This window comes from Gamsiella multidivaricata (assembly GCF_025024155.1).
Source record: "Gamsiella multidivaricata strain RSA 2152 chromosome Unknown BC939scaffold_19, whole genome shotgun sequence".
NCBI lineage: Eukaryota > Fungi > Mortierellomycota > Mortierellomycetes > Mortierellales > Mortierellaceae > Gamsiella > Gamsiella multidivaricata.
This window is the reverse complement of record NW_026251727.1, coordinates 261709-278941: the sequence shown is the minus strand read 5'-3', so window position 1 is coordinate 278941 and position 17233 is coordinate 261709. Positions and strand designations below refer to the sequence as shown.

At 49.8% G+C, this 17233-nt stretch overlaps 10 protein-coding genes across 10 annotated transcripts; 5 read left to right on the top strand and 5 right to left on the bottom strand.

Annotated features, from left to right (window-relative positions):
- Positions 1-151: 151 nt before the first annotated feature.
- BC939DRAFT_445823 (uncharacterized protein) lies at positions 152-1877 on the top strand. The gene has a single exon (XM_051554855.1). It carries the CDS (start codon positions 437-439, stop codon positions 1736-1738), a length of 1302 nt encoding a protein of 433 aa, XP_051414167.1. The 5' UTR covers positions 152-436; the 3' UTR covers positions 1739-1877.
- BC939DRAFT_445822 (activator of Hsp90 ATPase) lies at positions 1876-4098 on the bottom strand. The gene is made up of 7 exons (XM_051554854.1): positions 3970-4098; positions 3634-3830; positions 3434-3516; positions 3184-3304; positions 2697-3068; positions 2396-2546; positions 1876-2098 (listed from the first exon to the last, which is right to left on the bottom strand). The coding sequence occupies exons 1-7, from the start codon at positions 3999-4001 to the stop codon at positions 2080-2082; spliced, it is 975 nt and encodes a 324-aa protein (XP_051414166.1). The 5' UTR covers positions 4002-4098; the 3' UTR covers positions 1876-2079.
- A 147-nt stretch (positions 4099-4245) lies between these two features.
- On the bottom strand, positions 4246-5999 carry BC939DRAFT_395046 (methyltransferase TRM13-domain-containing protein; the record flags this gene model as incomplete). Its single annotated transcript, XM_051552199.1, has 6 exons — positions 4246-4438; positions 4529-4831; positions 4920-5032; positions 5138-5420; positions 5508-5804; positions 5896-5999. 6 exons carry the CDS (start codon positions 5997-5999, stop codon positions 4246-4248), a joined length of 1293 nt encoding a protein of 430 aa, XP_051414165.1.
- Positions 6000-6490: 491 nt separating this feature from the next.
- BC939DRAFT_95360 (uncharacterized protein) lies at positions 6491-7861 on the top strand. The gene is made up of 4 exons (XM_051562016.1): positions 6491-6913; positions 7022-7233; positions 7345-7367; positions 7454-7861. Exons 1-4 carry the CDS (start codon positions 6667-6669, stop codon positions 7530-7532), a joined length of 561 nt encoding a protein of 186 aa, XP_051414164.1. The 5' UTR covers positions 6491-6666; the 3' UTR covers positions 7533-7861.
- BC939DRAFT_501450 (uncharacterized protein) lies at positions 7775-8063 on the bottom strand (the record flags this gene model as incomplete). Its single annotated transcript, XM_051560169.1, has 2 exons — positions 7775-7928; positions 8032-8063. The coding sequence occupies 2 exons, from the start codon at positions 8061-8063 to the stop codon at positions 7775-7777; spliced, it is 186 nt and encodes a 61-aa protein (XP_051414163.1).
- Positions 8064-8286: 223 nt separating this feature from the next.
- Positions 8287-9935, top strand: BC939DRAFT_501449 (uncharacterized protein; the record flags this gene model as incomplete). Its single annotated transcript, XM_051560168.1, has 3 exons — positions 8287-8616; positions 8708-8903; positions 9076-9935. The coding sequence occupies 3 exons, from the start codon at positions 8287-8289 to the stop codon at positions 9933-9935; spliced, it is 1386 nt and encodes a 461-aa protein (XP_051414162.1).
- Positions 9936-10062: 127 nt separating this feature from the next.
- BC939DRAFT_445810 (uncharacterized protein) lies at positions 10063-11148 on the bottom strand. Its single transcript, XM_051554853.1, has 3 exons — positions 10959-11148; positions 10499-10772; positions 10063-10385 (listed from the first exon to the last, which is right to left on the bottom strand). The coding sequence occupies exons 1-3, from the start codon at positions 10977-10979 to the stop codon at positions 10273-10275; spliced, it is 408 nt and encodes a 135-aa protein (XP_051414161.1). The 5' UTR covers positions 10980-11148; the 3' UTR covers positions 10063-10272.
- A 1607-nt stretch (positions 11149-12755) lies between these two features.
- BC939DRAFT_445807 (uncharacterized protein) lies at positions 12756-13924 on the bottom strand. Its single transcript, XM_051554852.1, has 4 exons — positions 13848-13924; positions 13638-13761; positions 13157-13212; positions 12756-13014 (listed from the first exon to the last, which is right to left on the bottom strand). Exons 2-4 carry the CDS (start codon positions 13673-13675, stop codon positions 12947-12949), a joined length of 162 nt encoding a protein of 53 aa, XP_051414160.1. The 5' UTR covers positions 13676-13761; positions 13848-13924; the 3' UTR covers positions 12756-12946.
- On the top strand, positions 13919-14905 carry BC939DRAFT_445805 (uncharacterized protein). The gene has a single exon (XM_051554851.1). The coding sequence runs from the start codon at positions 14075-14077 to the stop codon at positions 14750-14752; it is 678 nt and encodes a 225-aa protein (XP_051414159.1). The 5' UTR covers positions 13919-14074; the 3' UTR covers positions 14753-14905.
- Positions 14906-15384: 479 nt separating this feature from the next.
- On the top strand, positions 15385-16746 carry BC939DRAFT_491491 (uncharacterized protein). The gene is made up of 3 exons (XM_051559489.1): positions 15385-15760; positions 15965-16006; positions 16165-16746. The coding sequence occupies exons 1-3, from the start codon at positions 15542-15544 to the stop codon at positions 16606-16608; spliced, it is 705 nt and encodes a 234-aa protein (XP_051414158.1). The 5' UTR covers positions 15385-15541; the 3' UTR covers positions 16609-16746.
- The last annotated feature ends 487 nt before the right edge of the window (positions 16747-17233 follow it).

Here is a 17233-nt window from a genome sequence, read left to right as displayed (position 1 = left end):
CCCAACGGACGCGTGCCTGACAGACCTGCAAATAGCATCATCATCGCCGTCAAACAACGAACACCCCACGGCCCAATGCACAACCACACATAGTCTACGGCCACACAAACACAAGCACGCCAACAAGCATTGACGCCAACCTCATTCCGCCCTCTCTTTCTTTCTTTCTTTCTTTCTTTCTTTCTTTCTTTCTTTCTTTCTTTCTTTCTTTCTTTCCTATCTCTCTCTTTCTTTCTCTCTCTTTCCCTCTCTCCCTCTCTCTCTTTCTCCCCCCGGTTTCGTTCTTCCCACTTCCTGCCAATTGGCAACTTCGCCTCCGCCTCCGAACATCCTCCTTCCCCCGCAAGCCTTTTCTCCCTTCAACCATCTATCGCGCCATTCCTTGAACACCATTTAGGTAGCAGACAGCCAGGGGCACTCGACCATCAGATAGACCATGGGCAGTAACCATGAACCAGAGCGCGGCTCCCCTCCACAGATCAGCCCTACGCGCCTAGACCGCCGCCATGATCCAGATCCACGTGAGAGCCCTCCTACCCGATCAACGCGCTCACAACGCCCTCCACACCACACCAAGGCACCCATCCACCATCCCAGACCCACAAAAGAGCCTCCTCGCCACCATAACCCCAACCCAAAACCAAAACCAAAACCATCGCACAGACCAAAGCCGAAGCCTTCAAAGTCTAGGCAGCCCCATCGTCCCCAACCAACAAAGCGGCCTCCACGTTCTCCGCGTCCACCGCACCTAACTCAATCTCCACATCCAACCCGATCGCTTCGTCCAGCGCCCATAGCTCCACCGCCATCAAAGACTTCCTCCTCCCTTCCTACGGCGGCGAATCCGACAAAATCGTCTAGCTTGACCCACACCTCAGGTCGTCCTCAACCCACAATGACCTTTCCCCTAATTCCTCGCCCTGTTGTTCCTCCGTCTACAACGTTATCACCTGATCCCACAGGTTCTTCTCCATCATCACCCTCATTATCATCATCATCTACGATTGCCCCGATCCCTTCGCGTTCCTCCAGCATATCCCTCACGCAATCGTCTGTCACCGAGTCTGCTACAACGACGATCACAGCAACAGTATCGCCAACGGACGCAACGCCGGTCGTCTCCTCCACTTCTTCACTGCTCATGCCCTCTCCTCCCCCCTCTTCTCCTTCCGGTGTCGCCGCACAACCACCCCCCATCGCAGATCCCAACATCGGCGGCAAGATGTCCGGATCCTCGTCCTCGTCCCTCGGCGCGATCCTCGGAGGCGTGATCGGCGCTCTTGCCTTGGTCTTTCTCATCGCCCTCTGCGCTTTCCGCTACCACCAAAAACGTCGCGCTCGCCAAGAATACATAGGCGCCGGGGTGAACGGCCGATCCAATGACAATCTGCATAACTTCCCGGAGATGAGTGAGGTTCTTCCTGAGGGTCATACGTCCGAGGCCGCGTTTAGGCACGAGAACTTTATGGCGCTCGTCAAGGATGCGGCCAAGGGTTTCTATGCTCCGACGAACGTGGAACCCGCCGCGGGAACTGGATCTGGCTCTGGCTCTGGATCTGGATCTGGCCCTGCAGTCGGCAGGGCAGCTGCAATTGCTGGAGGCATCCGCCCGAGGCAATCGGCTCGTACATCGCACAGCAGTGAGCAGAGTCTACAGTATCTGGAGACTGGATCTGGACCACCATCCTCACCACGTCAAGTCCATCTCCATCCTGGCTACAGCCGGGACAGTATTTAGTAGCGCACATATACTTTGCCATCCCCATATGCATTTGTGATCGCATGGACATGTACTGTAATTCATTCATTGCAGATAGATTCGGGCCGCACAGTCCAACAATCCTAATAAAATCAAATGCAATAGATGAATGTTTCGTTGCAATTTCAGTTACTATGCACCGAAGCATTTTTATTGTCTGTATATATAGCCTGCGCCAGGTATTATATAGGGAATGTATTTGTGAAAAGAGTAGGGAATAGTATTTATTTTCTCCATGTATGTCCCAACTCCTTTTCTCGTTGCGCCTCTCTGTCTGTACGTGTGCTGTGCTGTCCTCGCCGTGGGCTTTTCTGTTGCAATTAGAGACCGAGACCATAACTATCGTTTGACAAAAAAAAAAAAAAAAAAAAAGAAAAAGAAAAAAAAAGTATTTATTTTTTGGAAAACCAGAATCCAAGGGCGAACGCGGTCAGTACTGCGAGTCCAGCTCCAGTATACGTGTACAGTCCCACAGCACCACCACCACCGACGCTACTGTTCTTGTCCGCACGACGGCGACGTCTCTGCTTCTTCTTGTTGCTCGATGGTGATGATGCTGATTGGGAGGATGCAGCAGCACTGGATATGGAACGTGATGAAGACGATGAAGAAGAAGAGAGCGACTGTCCTACATACCCGAACGTGCGCTTGATCTCCGTCCAGTAGTAGCTGTTCCAGTTCTGACGGGTGATATCCTGTTCTCCGACTGGGACGCCCTCCTGCCTAAACTTGATCACCGTCGAGTTCGTGTTTTCGGAAATGTCCATCGTCACAGTCGAATAGTGTCCTGTGGAGTCAAAAAGAAAAAAAGAAGAAAAGAAAAAAAAAAGTACAAAAGAAAGTACTGCCATGATGAGCATTCGGCTGAAAGAAGGGGGGATATCCTTTGAAGGAGACATAAAAAACAATGCCTTATTCATCTCATGTCCGCTCGTACCTGCTGGCCAAGAGCCCAGACGCCAGCTCTGAACAATCTTTTTATCCTCAACCAACTCCTTGATCTCGCCGGAAACATTTCCACCAAAGAAGCTGAACTTAGATCCAACCTTGGCCTCGATCTTCGAATCGCCGCTGCGGGTCCATGCAGCGACCTTGGCCTGGTTCAACAGGACATCGTAGACATCGTGTGCGGATGCCTGCATCTCAATCGATTCCTCCAAAGTAGTAGTATTAACAGCGCCAGAAGTCGTGGCGCTCGGCTTGGAAGCAGAGGGAATGGGAGTGGGAGCGGGGGAGGAAGTGGGAGTTGAGGGGACAGGGGTTGAGGACTTCGAGAAGTCGCTTTCGACCTGAACATCCTTTCCGTGGACTATGGAGATTATGAAATAGAGTGGTTGTCGTTTTTAGTTCCCGAAAAGTAAAATGAAACATAGCGATCCTGATCCAAGTCTCGATTCAAGTCCAGGGTGTGTGGGGAGACTTACCACGAATGAGATCAGAAGCGAACAACTCAAGCTTCTTGCGGAGAACAGGAGCCAGGTTCTTGCGGATCAAGTCTCTGATGGATTGCTTTGAGCTGCTGTCGCTGTCGATAGTGACATCAAACTATGAGGTTATTGAAACAAAAGTACATTCATTGTCAGTGTCGGGCTTCAAGCGCCGATCTCATAGGTACATTCAGGTTGTAAAAATGGGTTGGGTGCAGAAAGGAAGAGACATAGGCACTCAACTTACGACATAGTCATCGATGTCGGTGTCATGAGCAACTTCGGGGATCTCGATCTTGCCAGTGACAGCGGTGCCATCGGCAGTAGTACCTTTAGGAAAAGAACAAAATTAAACGTCGTCAACAAATGTCAGTTGCTTTCACAATGTGCCATACTGCCGCATTCAAAGTAAGACAATTGACCGGCAAACATCTCATAGTGTAATACCTTCGAAGGTGAGGGTGATAGCGACATCGAAGATGGTGATGATCTTTCCCTTGCGCTGGTTCACATCGACATCTCCGTTCACCGAGGCCACTTTGAGGGTCTTGACAGAAGCACCATTGGCCTCTGCAGAAACACCACTGAGCTCGGTTTCAAAGTAGGATGTGGCCCAACCGATGCAGTTCTTGTCAACCCAGTGCCTATGGGGAAGTTCAAATGATATCGTGTGGTATGCGATATGGTCAGGGCGACTGAATGGTGGCAAACACAGCATCTCAATAATCACCCCAGGTACACAACGGATCGAGTCTGGATATAAACACGAATAAAAACGTTTACCAGTTGTTGACGTTCTTCATATCCTTGCTCATGTTGGGCAGTTAGTTTTTGTGGTTGTTGCAAGGGGTGAATGTGTTGACGTTGGTGACAAATCGAGAGTGACCTCGTTGATGGTAGACGGAGTGGAAAAGAATGGAAAAGTAAAGATCTCTTTGCGATCTCATTCAATGTAATAACCAAAGCACGTGATGGTTCTTCGGATCCCGGCCGACACAAAAAAACGCAGCATCAATTATTGGGATACTAGAGGTTAACTTAAGAGGTTTTACTGTTGGTCTAAGCTGAAGACGATGAAGGCACTGCCATCAATGCCAAGTTCTCCAACGAAGTCTCTTTATCGACATAATAAACGAGCTCAGCATCGAATCCATTCTCCTGCAGATATCGCACGCGGCCAATATCCAACAACCGCTTGCACTGCTGTCCGAGGCGCTCGCGAGCCTGGAAATCCAGAGTAGGGATATGAGAGCTGTCATAAATAAAACGAGTGTTAGTTGTAGACTCGTATCGGCGCCATCATCATTTACACCATCGAGCACATTGTGCATTGAGGACGTACCCAAGTTCCTCCAGCTCCTTATCTGCCTCGACACGATGTTCATCATCACCTGTGGTGGCGCCCCCGTTGCTGCTGTTGTTGTTGCTGCTGCTGGAGGCGCCCTGCTTATCGGCCGACTTTGTCTGATTCACACAAACAGCCCAGCTGCTCATGCGTGTCAAATACACGAACTCCTCGGGACTGATGTCGATCTCCTTCAAGAACGCCTGGTTGGGGTACATGTAGTAGTGACAAAGCTGGTGGCAGCAAAGAGCAATCAGAATACCCTTGACGGGAGAAGGCAGCGGCGATTTTTCACGCTCACTAATGACAAAGTGAGACAGATCGAAAGTGTCAGAGCGACTTGTTTGTAGAATAAATAGATCCAATGCCAAGGAGCGCAAAGCATTACCTTTGCTGGTATTGAGTGAGACACTTGAGCGTGAGATCCGTTGCGCCTCCACAAAGATGCTTTGACATGGCCACAACTGGTTTCTTATCCACATATCCCGGTTTCGCTAGCTCCTCGCTCTTTTCTGCGTCGTTAGCTCCAGTAGTGTTCTCCTTGAGAGGGGGCTCACGCTGTGTTGCGGTGACATCCCGTCTCAGCTCAGGGACCTCTGCGAGGACAAGATCCTTGATGTCCATAGTGTGCCTCTTGACCAGCGATTTGATCTCTTCTAATCCCAAAATGGCGCTGTCAAACTTGTTGCGGGATGGTGTGCGATCTACAAGGATAAATGTTGCCGTTCCATGGTCATCGACGGCGATTTTGAGATAGTTGGAGAGTTCGCCTCGACCGGCGCCAAATTCGACATAGCAGGAAGTTGGGTCGTCCAGCATATTGAGCCGCTTCATATGTCCAAGAAGAGATGCCTGCTGGTGTGCGTGCTTGATGTTCTTTACAATTCTCCTATAGCGAGCAGTGAAATAGGATTAGAATCAACATTCATCGATAATGAACTTGCAATCAATCACTTCAAATACCATGTCTGCTTACTTGCGCTCGTCTAGGGCGGGGTGGTTGAGGATCAGCGTCCTGATCTCCGGTACACACTTGGAGTGCAAGTCCTGGATCTTCTTGATGAGCGACAGAAGTTGCTCCTGTGAAAGAGTAGCAAGAATATCGCTCTTGGGTGTTGTTGTTGTAGTTCCTGTAGGTGTTATTCCATTGTCTGTGGTTTGCCCGGGCCGCGGCAATGTCAAGTTTACATCCAGGGAGTATTGCGCCGGATTATCCCTTGGTCGTGCATTGCATTTGTAAAGATGTGTCTTCAGATCGTCTGCCCAAGCCGTGCTATCAGTGCGAACCAAAAGGCGGCTCGTCAGCATTCAGTTCTACATCCATCAAATCAGCATGGGTGCGATAAATGAACATTCTCACTCACTGGCTAGGGTCAAATGGGCACGGAATGCGCTTTCGAACATTATTTTCGCCGTTCTCTCCTGCGGACGCACTGTCAGATGCTGGGGGAGCGATTTGTTCGTACATCGAATGTTCGCCGCAAAACTTGTTGCCCAGCTTTGCGGTGAGGCTGCAGTACTTGTTCTTGCTGAGCAGTAAGAAATGACATTGTCTTGGGCGATTAGGTACAGGTGGTGGTGGTCCTATGGGAGTGAATAATGATGCCGAATTATGCGGTGAGTCCCTCTGAGAGCGCCACGGACAATATAAGGTGCTGCCTAGGCTTTATCGATCCCGCGAAATCCTCACTGACCCTGCACTTTCTGGCGCTTGTTGCGTGACCTATGATGGAGTACTGGGGGCTCTAGGGTTCCTGCCAATGCTTGCGCCACTGGTTCCGGGTCCTTGCTCTCTAGAGGTCGTTTCGTTTCAGCCATGGTATCGAGGTTTTTGGTTGAAGCGGTGGGGTATGTGAGTGCGGGTGACAACAAAAAAAAATTGCCTTTCATTTGTTTGGACCTTGCAGAGAACGGTGACTGTGAAGGAATTGGATTTGCCACCAAGGGAAAGCAAAGAGAGACGGCGGGCGCGTTGCTCAAGAAAAGGAACCGACCTTCCTCAGTTCCACCTTCACTGCCATCGAGGTCTCCATTTTCTGTCAACGACCGAATCGCTCTTTCTCTCGCAACCGCACTTCCATATCTCTTGACATCTCGTTTTCCTCTCATCTACCTTCTTTCCTCTCACTCTACCAATGCAGCCAGAAGCACCTCAGGGGCAAGGGTCAAGTTCTAGAATAGGTCTCGGCACATCGTCGTATCAAGGATCTTTATCACAAAGCCATAGCCAGAGCAATAGTAGCGGCGACGATGGAGGTGGATACTATATCCCACCTGCATCAAAACTAACATCATCAGACCACGATAAGGCCTTGGGCGTTATCCCAGCTGCATTCAGGCAAACGGACAAAATGCTCGACGAGCGGGACATGAAGGCCTTCGGTGAATACATATCGCATCTTTAACGCGAAGAACCACTGATGCTTTTTGAAACTATGTGCTAATCAAACTGCTCAATTGCCTTGACTGCTTTCATTTTGGCCAGTATAGGCGACAACTCGGAAAGCATTTTTCAGGAACTCAACAAGATCAGAAAAAAGCAGCTAGCCCTTGCAGCAAAGCATATCAGTATCGAAACCATTGCGGACGATGACAAGTCATTAGCATCGGATGGCAAACTTCTTGACGCAGCAGAAAGGGACGGGACTGATCCGCTTCATTTCGCAAGGAAGGGGCAGGAACTACAGGACCTCATGGCCAACGTACGTGTCTGTTGTCACCGCCGTTATAGTCTCCTTATGCATTTGTTGGGGATCAAAATGTATGATGTTAACTATATCATTACTCATGCTGATGACATGGGATGCCTATAGCTTGAGGACTTGGGTCGAGCAATGTAAGCGAGCCGTTTACGGTTGTCTAGTTAAACGCTATTCTCTTTGTCAATTGCTCAATGAGGACCCTTATTCCTGTTTTTATTAGGTCCGACTTTCACGAGCTATCCAATTCTACGAATAAGCAGAACCACTCTTCCACATTTCCCCCGGCACCGAGGAAATAAAAACCAGATCTTTATCGACAAAACAACGCAGCACACCTATCTCATACTGGATGCTGTGAGATGTAGACGGGAGCTGTTTATTTGCAGTCTCTGGATCGCCCAAGGTATCATATGCTCTTCATTTGCTGGCTACCCGCTACGAGGGACGGGTCCCACCCAGTCCTTATTCTGCCTGCTTAGCGCAGGAGCATTCGATGGGCAGAGGAGTAGCGATATTATCTATAAAGTCGACTCAATAGTGATCATTTTGATGATTCTGGAAACCAGCCCTCAGTCCTGACTCTCTCTGCCTTGCGCTGCATCAGCTCCTTGAGAGTCCATTCTCGCGGATGATCATGCTCGTACAGAAAGTATGCGCCAATGCCGCAGGCTATTGAAAACACAACGTCGCCTCTCCTATCGGACAAAATAAAAGACGATTGGCATCAGCTTGATGCCACATGAGTGCTGCCATAAAGGATCCAATGGTCAACTTCAAGCTCAGCAACAGATGCCTTACTTTGAAATGAGATACTTGTATTTGACAGGCATGAGGACCGGGATCAGTTTGAGGTCGAGAGCAGATCGATTAAACGATCGCTGCCAAAATAGACAAAGGCGGATAAACCAAAAGGGTCCAAGACAACCGTCACGGATTTGCCACCATTTTTGCATACATCAGGAGCGAGAATCGTTTGGTTCGTCTTTGTTTTTCTTCCTTTCTTTTTCTATCTCCCACCTCTTCCCACTCTGAATCCAGTTCTCCAATCGCACTATGACCTCTTTTAACTCCCTAGTCTCGAAATTTGCACACGAAAAGAACGGCGAGAGCAGCCAAAGCAGTGATACGAACGGCGTCAGGAACAGCAAGAAGCGTACCCTCTCTTCCAACGGTGTCAAACCAGAAGATGAAGTGAAGGAGGAGGAGGCAACGGCGGAGACAAAGGAGCTCACGACGCAGGTCCGAAAAAGTCTTCGCCTCAGCTCTACTGCGACTACTTCACCGTTAAAATCTCGAACCATCAGCGCCGAAAGTATCAAGACAAGGCCCCATCATAAGCGAACTGCCGTCGAAGTCGTCAAGAAGGAGGAGGAAACAACGGTGGTATGTACCATCGCTCATCGTTTGATTCCTCTATACCATCGTTTTGGAAACCTAACCGGTGTTTATTCTTCTTCAATTGCTCTTCTAACAGCGAGTCAAGACTCAAGGTAGGAACCCAGGTTATGCAGCACCTGGGGTCTATGCCCATTTGTCGTTCGTACCAGACATCATCGATTATGATTTGGATGTCTTGTTTGTCGGGATCAACCCGGGAGTGAAGAGCAGTGAACGTTCGCACCATTTTGCAGGACCCACGAATCACTTTTGGCCATGTCTTTCTGAGAGTGGTAAGTGTGAACCCGGACATGCAAAACGACTATTATTGCCACCAAAAATTTTGGGTTTCAAAAATACTTGAGCAAGTGCTTCTCTCATGTTTTCTCTGTCAATTGACCCTGACCCTCCTGTTCTGTGTTCCCATTACATTCATTTGTGTTCTGCATACATTTGATCGCACAGGTTTACTTCCACCTGGTGTTCGACTCCGACCAGACGATGACCGATCCCTGCCCGCGGTCTGCAACATGGGTCTTTCAAACCTCGTAGATCGCCCTTCTCGAATGGGAAACGAACTATCTGTCGCAGAATGTCGAGCCGCAGCACCGATTCTGACGGCTAAGATCAAGAAATATCGACCCAGATTCGTGTGTTTTGTGAGCAAACAGGCCTGGGAGATGTACGCCGGGGTCGGTTTGGGCCTTCAATCAGCTTGGGTCAGTTGGCACGATGAACCTGAGGATGAGGTTCTTACTGGTATTGGACATGACCATGATGACGTTGGTAGGGAACACGCGATTCAGAATAATTTGGACGATCAAGGATATCGATTAGCACCTTACTTTGAGAAAGGCCCTAGTGCTGAACAACTGGAGGAACAGCTGGCTGCTGAGGGAGCACCGTCGCCATTCAAGCGCGAGGTCTCTGAAGGCAAGAGCTTTGGCATCAAAGCGGAAGTGGAGGATGAGGAAAAGCCCATAAAGGCTGAACTGGATGAAGACAGCAAGCCGGATAGAATGGACATTGACGATAAGAATGGCATCAAACCTGAGCAGTTGGAAGATGTCAAGGTCAAGGTCAAAACGGACGGTGCCGGAGGCGAGAGCTCGGGTAGTGGACAGAGTCGATCAGGGGCTAATGGAGGACCTATGGAATCGAGATACAGGGGAGGTGTCCGAGGTAGTCGCATGTTTGTGATGCCGAGCACTAGTGGACGCGTGACTCAGTACAGAAGGGAAGACAAGCTAGCATACTTCAAACAGTTGGCAGAGTTAGTCCGCAAAGACCGTCGAATGCGCGGTGTCAAGGCTCCTTGGGAATGATTGTACTCCCGGTTGGAGGGGTCTCTTCTTTTTTTCATTATGTTTGTTGTCCATTTGATACCCCTTGTACCTTCTGCTGATGCACAACTTTTTTATTTTTGACTAAAAAACGTATACATAAAATACAGAAGAAAAAGAAAAGAAGCTGGCTGCTGCGATTTTGGGAAGGGTGAAGATATACACTGAGGAGGCATCGCTATATACAAAGCGCGAGAGCTGTTTGCTTGACTCTGGGTCAGAAAGAGAGCGAACAGTAAAAAGCTGAAGGCTGAGGGGAGAGGGGGAGTTGAATGGGTGATGTCGGTCGGTTGGAAAGCAAAAGCGGTGGAGGAATGGATCAGTGCTTGAAGAGTGAGCTCTGGATCCGTTCCTCCTCTTCTCCTGTTGTTGGATAGGGCGTCCTTGGAAGACCATGCCTCGCCTCGTGGTTCATCAGGTTGTCGTCCTCGTCTGTTTTCGGCATTAGAGCACGCGTGCTTGGTTAGTGGATTTATGGCTCACTCGTGAATGACCTTTAAAAAAGAATATATAAAATATAAAATATAAAAAAAAGGGACCCTCACCTGGGATAAAGTGCACACTAGGTCTTCGTTCGATGTGCTCGAGGGTCCTGTTGCTGTCTTCGCCTTGGTTCAAGAAGAACCTGGTGCTCATGAGGCTACTCCTGGAGCAGGAGGGGGGCAGTGTGATGGAGAAGGAGGGCCGTCGCTCGGATTGGATGGATCGTGTGGGACTATGGACCCCACGGGCTCTCTTGGCGGGCGAGCTGGTACCGTTGCTGAGGGATGCTATCGAGGCGATCGCGTCCTTCATGGTTTGGTCCTGAGTCATGGCCATCTTTGTATGAGGAAGATAAGGCGGAAAAAAAAAAAAAAAAAAAAGACGCAGAGGTGAGTGGATAGTTGGGTGTGAGCAATCTGGGGCGAATTATTTTTTTCCGAGCGTTGGTCTGTGCCTGTGCCTTGTGCCTTGTGCCTGGAGGTACAAACACGCTGTTGTATAGAAACAATTTCTGCCGTGTACCTGTTCTGAAACTGGTGCCATTGCGGAGGGGATACAAAATAATTCGAATAGAGTCAAGTCTGAATCCACTGGGCTGGCTGGAGGATGTGAGGTGTGTGGAGTGAAGAGAGAGGAAGTCGTCAGTGAAGTCAAGTGTGGTTCCAAACAAGAATAAGAAGTTGATGGAGAGGGTACAAGAGGTGGAAGAATAAGAAAGGGAGAGAGGGAGGATCAGACGATTCTCCTTGGTTTTTATAATAAACCCCTCCACATCCATCTTCTCGAGGACACTATGGGAGCCCAAAGGTATACACCCACACCCACACACAGCCAGCCAGAGGATGCTACGGATAAAGCAACATATGACGTCAACCAGGTGGGCGACTACGGGGAAGAGAAACTTGTTTCTCCTTGTCTGCGAAGATGCGGTGACCATGCTCGATCCAGACAGCCGCAAGAGCGAAGCAAAATAACAACAATGCGAGGCTTTGTTGTAAAGGATGGTGGATACTTTAGCCATTGTCAGCACGATAGGGGAGGAGCGAGAGAGAAAGAAGGAGAAGGAACGCGACACGAAACAGGATCAAGAGAACGTTCCTTTATGGGTGTTTTGTCATCGTATATGTTTACGCCTATGCCAAGTAATAGCAGCACCAGAACCGGGACCAGGACCAGGACCAACAACAACCCATGGCAATCGACAGTAGCGGAAGCATGGTATGGAGCTGGCATTACGTATCGGCACTGGAGATCAATGGGGGGAGGAGCATGGGTCAGCGGATGCTGTTGCAGGATCATGCCCTTGCTATGGACGGTTGTCTACGGTAACGTATGTACCTGATAACGTACGTGCATAGCAGTGAATATGGCGACGTATGTACACGGTGCTGTACAAGCAAGACGCGTCCCGAGACGGCCATTTCTGAGGGGCCATTTAGAGATGTGAGGATATAACGCGCCCTCTACATGCGTGTACAGTACATGGGCCTAGGATGGATCCCTGTTCGATGGGGGGTGTGACGTCTTTTGACGAGAGAGGGTCTTCTTCGGGCCTCTTTCCATATCGAGACACATTCTTCACACGCACCGCCGGCGGAAAGAGTGCGTCCAGAGAGTTGTGGGGCAGACCAGGGAGTAGAGAGGCTGGGCGACGGGGCCACCAGGCTGGTCCCAGCCCCCACTTGCCCCATCTCCCGTGTCCATCCTGATACTGTCGCCGCAGCCAGCATCCCCCCTCCCGGACAGCAGCCCTGGTTGCCCCTCTTCGTCCTTTCCATGGGTTCCAATCTCTCGCGCGGAGCCCTGAAAATATATATTTTTGTACTGCCGTCCAGTAAACAAATGACTCGAAGCCCGAATTAAACCTCCCATCCCTCCCCCATACTCCTCCTCTCTCTCTTTTCTTTTCTGTTTCCCCCAAAAAACACCTCCCGCCCTACCCTACCTCACTCTTCTCCCCTCTCCGCTCCACTCTATAACACTCCTCCTCCTCCTCCTCCACCACCCATACACCCCACAATGATCTCTGCTGTGCGCTCAAAATCTGTCGCCCGCCTGGCTCGTCCCCTGGCTGCGCTCTCCCTCTCCTCCACACATCTCTCCGGCCTCGCTGTCCAGACCACCCGTCGTCAATTGACCATCAACGCTGCTGCCGCCTCTGCTGTCGCCACTCAGCGCCTCAGGTAAAAAGGAACAGCCCTGAATTGGCTGCTGGATTGATCCGCCGCATGGTCGCCAATGCTTCTCAAAAAATACGAACACGACATTGATTGTGAAAAACAACCATTGCTGGTTTCGCCGCCCGAATAGCTCTCCTTACCGCTCCCAGGTCAGATATTATGGTATGTTGCTGCAATGCTTCTTTTTTCTTTTTTTTTCTCTTTTCCTCTGTTCATTGATGACCTAGGCAGGATTTCGTCCCGGCACATACTAGCGCATAATGACGAAGAAACGCGATTATTGATCCATGCCTTCTTGTTTTTATCCGATGCTTTTTCCTATGAAGCTGACTATGTTGTCAAGGTCCCCCATATGGCCGATTCGATCTCGGAGGGTTCCTTGAAGCAATGGAACAAGAGTACGTAACCAACTCCTTTTCCCGACGTTTGCTTTTATTATTATTATTATTATTATTGAGAAGATGCAGGATTGTGTTGATCGCAAGAAAACTGATCTGAGGGAAAGTGTATGTTCTACATTGGGTTCTGTCCTGTCAATAGAGGTCGGCGACTTTGTTGCTCTGGATGAGGAGGTTGCCACGATCGAGACTGACAAGGTAATCACAACGCCTGAAATCGAATGGAGATGCACTCCAAGGCTGATCTATTACAGCGACGAAGCGGGGGGGGGGGGGGGGGGGGGGGGGGGCGGAATATCTTCAAAAAGGCGTGAATTCCATTTACCTGATCTGAGCCCGCGCTCTTCATGGAGAGAACGTCCTGCAGGCGTACTGCAACCGATGTATGGACACATACACGCAAAGGCAGAGGGAAAACGGAAGTTCCGCACAGGAGGAGCCCTGCAGACAAAGATTGAGGACAGAGAGCGATGTTGCTGGATCAGAGGGGAAGAAAAGCATGTCTGGGAATGGTCCCGTCTCCTTTTGCAGCAGCGATCTCCCGCCTGTCCGAGCTCTGCACCACGGCGTATGTCCAGAGCCAGATGCTGACAATCCATCCCCCTCTGCACTTGTGTCCATAGGTCGATGTTGCCGTCAACTCACCCAAGTCTGGTACCATTGTCGAGCTGTTCGCCAAGGAGGAAGACACCGTCGCTGTCGGCGCTGATCTCTTCAAGCTGGAGCTCGGAGATGCCCCTGCTGGAGGTACATAGCACAGTGGCTATGCGTATGTTTGCGATCAATGCAGCAGTCCCGGAACATATCACTAACCCTTTGAGTCATCGTACTAGGCGCTGCCCCCAAGGCAGAAACCAAGAAGGAGGAGCCCAAGAAGGAGGCATCTAAGAAGGAGGAACCCAAGAAGGAGGAACCCAAGAAGGAGGAACCCAAGAAGGAGGAACCCAAGAAGGTCGAGCCTAAGAAGGAGGCTGCTCCCTCAAAACCTGCGGCTGCTGCCCCCGCTGTCGAATCCTTCTCTGCACCTGTCGCCTTCAGCCGCGAGGAGCGCAGCGTCAAGATGAACCGCATGCGCCAGACCATCGCCAGACGTCTGAAGCAGTCTCAGGAGAACGCTGCCGCGCTCACCACCTTCAACGAGGTCGACATGAGCAACCTGATGAAGCTTCGCGCTACCTACAAGGATGCTGTCCTGAAGAAGCACGACGTCAAGCTGGGCTTCATGTCCGCATTTGTGAAGGCATCGTGCTACGCTCTCAAGGAGCTGCCCGCTGTTAACGCAAGAATCGAGGGTGAGAACGTCATCTACAACGACTACGTCGATGTCTCAGTTGCTGTTGCCACCCCCAAGGGCCTTGTCACCCCCGTCATCCGCAATGCTGAGAGCCTTTCCTTTGTTGAGGTCGAGAAGACCATTGCCCAGTACGGTGCCAAGGCTCGCGACGGTCAGATCGCGATTGAGGACTTGAGCGGCGGTACGTTCACTATTTCGAACGGAGGTGTCTTTGGCTCGATGATGGGCACGCCTATTATCAACATGCCCCAGAGTGCCATCTTGGGCATGCACGCAATCAAGGAGAGACCCGTTGCCATCAACGGCAAGGTTGAGATCCGCCCTATGATGTACATTGCCCTCACCTACGATCACCGCATTATCGATGGACGTGAGGCCACCACGTTCTTGGTCAAGCTCAAGGAGGTCATTGAGGATCCCGTCCGCCTGCTGTTGGATGTTTAGAGTGTTGCGATATCTCGTTTTGCCCTCATCGACTGTTTTTGCCGCCTTCCAACATAGACATCTAATGATCAACCGACCCTCCCAAATACAACCATACAACATCTATCTCATTTCTCTCATAACCACTTTACAATGAAGAAAAAAAAAAAAAAAAAACGCGTTCGTTCTTGTATCTTTACGACAGTATTTTGTGTTGCAAACGACCATGTGCTTTGGCAGAAATTATGTGGACTATGGCTCTCGAACGACCAGTATGAGGCGATATTTGTCCGCCGCCTAGAGTTGATCACGTCAGGCATTCATTGGGCAATTGCCTTTTTTTTCTTTTTTCTTTACATGGGTGGATAAGGTGTGGATTGTTAATAAGGTGCGACGGTCGTGTCAGCTTTGTGCTCTGTCGTCTTTGGAGTTGCGGATGGACTCATTCATGACAAATTTCCAGTGGCGCTCTTCTTTTTTTGTTCCGTGGCTTTTTTGCGCCCCCCTGTGTGTCTTGCTGGGCGATGTCTTCGATCATCCCGCGTCAAGATAGCACAGATACACTCACACACTAGACTAGCAACACCGTTTCTTTTCTGGACCGCCCCCTCCAATGGGGTCTGGTGTGTATAAAACGACCATGTCTGCCTCCTCCCCTTCTCTCTCTCTCTTTTTTTTTTTGTTCTTCTTATCCTTCACACCTCAGCACACACACTTCAGCACACACCTCAATTGCTTGTTACCCATCTTCCCCCCAACGCCTTCACATTTCACACGCCCTCCCCTCCAACAGCAACCAACTAGCTAACCATGTCTCTTCTCCAGAACACCAACCTTTCTGAGACCGCGGCCGAGCTCATCAAGAACGACAACCAGGTCACCGGCTTGTCCTCGTCCCACTACACCAAGCCTGCCTCTGCAGCGCGCGTCAATGCTGCGAAGGCTGCTCTTGAGGCCAACGGCTTCAAGGTCTACGTCGTCAACAGTCGCCTCGATGCCTTTGAGGCCCTCAAGAACTTGATCCCAGCTGTAAGTCGCGACTCTTTCTAAAAAGAAAAAAAAGAAAGAAGAAAGAATGAAAGAATGAAAGAAAGAATGACGCGCACGCGCGGTTTCAGTCTCATTATGAACGAAGTGGATATTTTTTTTCCAGCCTGTGTGTGAAACACGCCAAAGTTCTGATTCGTATGGTTTTTTGTTCGCCTTTTTTTTTTTTATTTTTTTATTTTTTAGGGCGCCTCGATTAACAACGCTCACTCGACCACCCTGGAGGAGGTAAGGGGCATCCCTTCGATTTGTCATTGCTCGATGGGCGTCCATGTCCTGCTGCCCGATCGATCCGCCCCGATCAGTTACAAAGACTAATCCAATTATCAATTCTTCTTTTGTTTCCTTTTTTTTTTCTTTTTTTTTTTTTTTTTCCCGGACAACAGATCGGCTTCATCACCTACATCAAGGGACAGACCCCCTGGAAGAACGTCCATGGCGAAATCATCGCAGAGAAGGATCCCGCCAAGCAGGCAGAGCTCCGTCGCACGATCGGTTCGACTGTCGATTACTACCTGACGTCGGTCGCCTCCGTCACCGAGGACGGTCACTTGGCCCACGGGGATTTGTCCGGGTCAAAGGTCGGGGGTGTTGCGTTCGGGGCGGCCAACGTTATCGTCATTGCTGGGTCGAACAAGATCGTGAAGGATGAGCAAGAGGCTTGGAAGCGTCAGCATGAGTTTGCTCTCCCTCTGGAGAGTGCCCGAGTGAGGATCGCGTACGGTTTGCCGGCCTCGGGTGTGACTCATTACGAGGTCATCCGCAAGGCCAGTCCCTTCAACGCCAACCGCATCCAGGTCATCCTCGTCAACGAGGCCCTTGGTTATTAAGCAGTAGTTCGAAAGAGGAAAAGAAAAAAAAAAAAGATTCGACCCATGGTCAGGAGAGGGAAGAACGGTCAACACATCGTTACAGTTTTTTTTTTCCCCTTCTTGCTGATAGACCTCCCAGTAGTCCATATCTTCATTGTAAATAAAAATTGTAATAAAGAAAAGAAAAAAAAACTCCCCTTCGAAAGACGCGACTAGCAGAACAGACATGCGCTAAGGAAAGAAAAAAAAAGTCCAAAAAGGACGGCCATGGCATCATTGCCTCCACTGTCGCTCGTTTACATCTCTTTATGCACAATCGCACAATACGTTGCAGGAATTAGGATTGAAACCTTATGCATGCACTACTACCGCGGGTGTGTAATAAGACGTGTAAGCGAAGCGGCAAGGCCATTTATTTTCCTCTATCGTGTCGTTCATCGTTTTTTTTTTTTTTGTGCGACGCGCGCGGAAATTATTATCTGGTCAAGAGCCTGCATCTTGGGATATCTTGAGTTCGGTCACTTTGCCCATTTTCTCTCTCTCTCTCTCTCTCTCTCTCCAGTGTACCACATCCCAGATCTTATTAAGAAAAACGTGTCCCCCCAGTCCATGATTATCCTTCTGTATTTTTGGGCTATTTATT